Source organism: Pocillopora verrucosa, chromosome 3, assembly GCF_036669915.1.
Source record: "Pocillopora verrucosa isolate sample1 chromosome 3, ASM3666991v2, whole genome shotgun sequence".
In the NCBI taxonomy this organism is placed as follows: Eukaryota; Metazoa; Cnidaria; class Anthozoa; order Scleractinia; family Pocilloporidae; genus Pocillopora; species Pocillopora verrucosa.
This window is the reverse complement of record NC_089314.1, coordinates 2,686,701-2,691,755: the sequence shown is the minus strand read 5'-3', so window position 1 is coordinate 2,691,755 and position 5,055 is coordinate 2,686,701. Positions and strand designations below refer to the sequence as shown.

The 5,055-nt window shown below is 36.6% G+C and overlaps 1 protein-coding gene across 1 annotated transcript; it reads right to left on the bottom strand.

The window, feature by feature from the left end:
- Positions 1 to 500: 500 nt before the first annotated feature.
- On the bottom strand, positions 501 to 4,475 carry LOC136279925 (octopamine receptor beta-1R-like). Its single transcript, XM_066164412.1, has 2 exons — positions 4,301 to 4,475; positions 501 to 1,692 (listed from the first exon to the last, which is right to left on the bottom strand). The coding sequence occupies exon 2, from the start codon at positions 1,682 to 1,684 to the stop codon at positions 671 to 673; it is 1,014 nt and encodes a 337-aa protein (XP_066020509.1). The 5' UTR covers positions 1,685 to 1,692; positions 4,301 to 4,475; the 3' UTR covers positions 501 to 670.
- Positions 4,476 to 5,055: the final 580 nt, after the last annotated feature.

Below are 5,055 nucleotides of genomic sequence, written 5' to 3'. Positions count from 1 at the left end.
TAGATTACAATCTGGTATTCAAATTCAATTGCAATTCATTGTATTTTCACCGCACGCATGGCAAAATCTATCCAGTTCTTACTCACAACCACACAATTTAGAAGTGAACTGATGCCGTTTTCTCGTGTTCAGCACTAGGCAAGGAGAAGTCACCATAAATAGTTTATAACATTAGACAGCGGGGTCTGATTGATGCGAGCAACACCGCTTTCGACATCCAAGAAGCTTTCTTTGGCAAGCAATAACTAAATTAGCACCTCAAAAGAAACTACTCAAGTCGAGGCCAGTAATTTGATTATTTTATTCAGGTTTGTTTGAAATTTCAAAAGGGCGCCTTGTGCGATATTACTCTCTCTCTCTCTCTCTCTCTCTCTCTCTCTCTCTCTCTCTCTCTCTCTCTCTCTCTCTCTCTCTCTCTCTCTCTCTCTCCCCCACTCTCTTACTACTTTCTCTTTTTTAAGGCGTATATAAATTATCCCACTGGTTCCCCTCGTGTCTGCCTCTTTGAGAAATCTGAGAAAAAAAACAAAACCGACCAAGAGCAAAAAACAGCAAAAAAAAAAACAAAAAAAAAACAAAGCAACCGTAATAAAAAAGATAAAAAAGAATGGAATAACTTTTCCGTCCTGTTTTTAAAAGAGGATGTCTTACTGACACAAATTCACTAGACTCAAAAGTTTGCTTCTTGTTCCTCTCTTTCGACGAGATCGTTACCAGTAAACGCAGCAGCTTTCTTTGGCACAATTCTTGACCTTTCACGGCGGCAACAGAGCAGTTTGCGAAACTCCCTGCGGAACTCATCATTTGTAAAGGCGTAAATAATGGGATTGATTACAGCACTCAGATAAAAGAAAAACATGGCAAGCAATGCTGTAATTCTTGAGCTGGTTTCAGGGGAAAAGCGAAACCAGAGGGCAAGTGCCCACATTGGTATCCAGCAACACACAAATCCCGCTGCCACAAGGAACAACATTCGAGTAAGCTTTATTTCTTTCACTGTGTTGCTTATTGCAGCATTGTCAGTACGGTTCCGTAGTGATGACACTACATTCTGTTGATGCTCATGGGTTTTCAGAAATATCTTATAATAAGAGAAAATGCCGACACTCAACGGTAAAACAAAAAATAATGCGACAGTGATGGAATAATGAACGATTCGACTTACATTAGTAGGGTAATCAAAGGAGCACACTGCGTAGCCTTGAATAAAATCGATTTTAACCCAGTTTGTGACTCGAGCAATCAACAGGTAAAGTGCAAGGGAAAGCCACAAGCAACTCAGCCATATCTTAGATCTGCGGGGCGAAAAAATCCTCTTGTAATGGCTTGTCTTTACAATTTTCACGTAGCGGTTAATTGCTATCAAACCAAGTGTTGCTGGCGTCGCGTGAAAGGTGAACATATCGATAAAGCCTTGAAATTGGCATAAAGCGTCACCAAAGACCCATCTTCCGATGATTAGCGTTGCAGAAGTTGACGTCATTTCTACTGTTCCAAACAGCAGATCGCTGACCGCTAAAGCAGTGATATACAGGTTTGTGGTTGATCGCAGGTTTGTGCTTCTGTATGCTGCTATACAAATCAGACTGTTTCCAATGATGGTTGTGATGTTCAATGAAACGCATGCAAGTGCCTCAGTTATGACAGCAGATAAGCTTCGGCTTGGTAGCTCTAAGTTTGACATAGCACCTTCTGAAAATAGAAGAAATTAAAAAGCAAGTAATTGAGTAAATTAATAAACAAATATGTGAAGAGAGATGAAGATTAACAAAATGAAAATAATGGCTTTTCCCCTTTCCCGGCAAACTACATCACCCGCATCTTTAATTCGCTCTCAGGGTTTGTGAACTGTCGCAATCTACTTGTAATCATCTATCTAGTTATTATTTATATATTCGTTTATTTAGTGGCTTTTTGTCTTTCAACCGCGTGACCCATCTTAGTCTCGTCTTCTCGAATTGTAAGTTTATCCAATGCCAAGCAAGGGAACAGTGAGGTTTATGAAGACGTATGAAGATTAACGGCAGCGTTACAATCACATTACTTCCTGAACATGTAATTGCTTTGAATACTACCATCATATTTCAACCCTAACGACAAGTGAAGAATACACTGAATACAAAACATCATACTGGTAACTCGTATAATACCTACGCATTTCTATCAGCTAAATAATTGTTCCTGATCGAGTGACTGTATTGCTAGAGAATCTCATACTACCTTTTTTTTCTGTTTTTTTATTTCATTTTATTTTTTTCCATTTTTTAGGTAAGATACAGGAGTGTAATTTAGCATGCGTTTCCAATTCTTTTGTATATCCAAATCGCAAGTTAAAGCTCACCGGAAAAAATAATCGTATTTAATATTTCCGTTCGAGTTTTAAACTTGTGCAGTTGTATTGTCTCCCTTTGCAATCAACGGATACTTTTTTTAATCTCCCACAGGTATAAGCTATCCACATACTATGTACATGCAATGAGTATTTTGTTGATGTAGGCGCAAGCAACTTACAATTTATTTAAATTAGAAACAGTGTTGATGACAAGCGAACGTTTGAAGATAAACGTAAGCCGTCAAACCTGTTTTCTCTATTTCTTTGTTCATTTTTTTCTATTTTGTGATTACAATCATAATCATCGTTTTCCTCATCATTGTTAATATTATCATTATTGTCATAATTGTCGTTAACACCAGTCTGCCGAAAAGTTCCACTGGTTCGTTTCCATATTTACTTCTTATGAAGCTTGGATCGAACATATCAGCTGAAGGTGTCAATTCATATTACTTTTAAATTTTTTCCTTATCCTCATATTTTTCCTGTTACAGAGGACGTTAATTTGCATAAATTATTTAAGTTTGAAATTGAAGATCATTTATAAGGCTTCCTTCAAACTTTTTTCGCCTAAATAAATTATTTTAGTAATTGAAAGTTTCGCTTGAATTGAAATCGATCGAAAAATTAGGCTGTCCATGCAAGCTTTCAAGCTAAATTTTGAAAATTCTCCTTTCTTTCAACAAATATTGAACAATGCATATGGGCTCAAAAAGATGTATTTTGACAACGTCTGAATAAATTTGACTCAAGAAAAATAAAATTGGATTATAAACAAGACAGTCATCATTTATTGCCTTCGGTTGGGGTATCATTTAGGGAAGTGTCAAGATATGTCATTCTATTTCTGAAACTCTTTTGCGTTTTCAGTCAACCCTGAATTCAGTGTGAATAGATAGAAACATGAATAAATGAAAGCTTTATTAACCAGTTTAAAGTTAGAAGCAATCTTTTTATTGAATAGTCGTCGTATCTTCCCTTACTTAAAAATGTTTTTAGAGAGGGTCCATGTAACTTCCAGCGTTCATACACAGAATCGAGCGAGATGTTCCTAAAGCCGGTCAGACCGTTGTGTTATCAAGCTTTATAAATAAACGAGGTTGGTCAAAAAGCTATCGTTTATCGCACGGTAACCCAGAGAAATATGAAACAATATGTTTTGTTTTAAGTTTATTTTATAAAAGCAATAAACCACACTTTCTGTCGGTTTACCAGCATAATACCCCACTCGGAACGTTGTGAAAACACTCAAAAAGTTGTTAATCCCAAGTAAGAGGCGAGTGATTCACAATTTTTTCCAGTAACACGGTTCTCGCCATATTTTAAGTTGGTTATTAATTTGGTAAAACGATTGAAAGTGCGGTGTGTTGCTTAATGACTTTCCGCAAAGAAAGAGATAAGATTACTTCACTCCCTGTTTCCCACGCCAAAAATATTTGAAGAAAAATAATCATCTGATAAGGTTACGAATGTGCTGCTGAATTTATTTGTGGCGCCGTTAGTTTTCAACTTTGTCTCACGATAAGAATCAGAGAGCTTGACCAAATTTCTCAAAATCGATTGTGAAGAACTCTAAAGCTCTCATTTTATTTGCTTCAAGGAACAGCTGGCTGCGAGTTAGTCGCGTATTTCGAATTTTCTTATGCGAGGAGTTTGTGACAATTTTGTGTAGTGTCCGCGATCCAAGCAAAAGTTTTTGCCAATTTAAGCATTCAGTGATAATTCTAATTAGACCTAGCGAAAGCTTTACCTTACGCTGAGATTCGATGAAAACAAGTCAGACCACAGAAGAATATGGGACGGTATTTATAATAGCTCAACGCGGTGAAACTTCCTTGCAAGGTTGGAATTATTGTCTCTCTACCAGTCTTTACCCGTCACAGTGCAGAGAGTGTGGCTTTTTTTAGAGCTAAAAATTAGGTTTAAAAAGCGAAAAACGGATTTCTTGAGATATTATCTGTAACTAACCTTAATTGCACAGGAAAATTTCCCCAAGACGGTATTGAAGAGGCTAATTAATACTTGTTTCCAAAGTTCACGATTGCCTAATCCAAATTGAGGCTCTTCTTAGTGCAAAAGGCCTTTTTCCTTTTAAATACCACAATTTCTGTTCATTTCTATAACCTTTCAAAGTAAGAAGGCCTTTCCATGCCTATACCCATTTTGAGGTAACAGCGGAGGGGCCAAGAACGTTTGATGTATTTTTAACTTCCTCATAGTGACGTCTGCAAGACACATAATTACTGAACGAAAGCCCCGAAAACAAATGCGAGAAAGACTGAAACATCTTTATGTTTGACTATGATTTCAAGAAAAAATATTTTTTTATTCTCCCGAATTACATATAAGTTTGCCGTTTTCGAAATACTTCGTCTTTTTCATTGAAAGATAACCCCAGAAAATTACTCTTCCTTGCGTGAGCTTGATTGCGTATTTTCATCAGCATTTTTATTAATTACATATCTGGCCTATTGTCACGTCTAACTTGTAGCAGGTGGTAAGTTGGAAGGCGAGGTATTAAAAACGAATGAATTCTTTATTATTCGGCATAACCCTCAAGCTCTTGAGAAAACTGTCATTTTGCTAGAAAAACACTGAAGTTGTGAAAATTCAGCTGGTCCGACTGATACATGCAAACTATCAACTGCAGTGTTTAACAAAGATTTCTAACTTGAGAAAAACGGTAACTTCATATTTGTAAATAAGGATTATGTATGACTTGA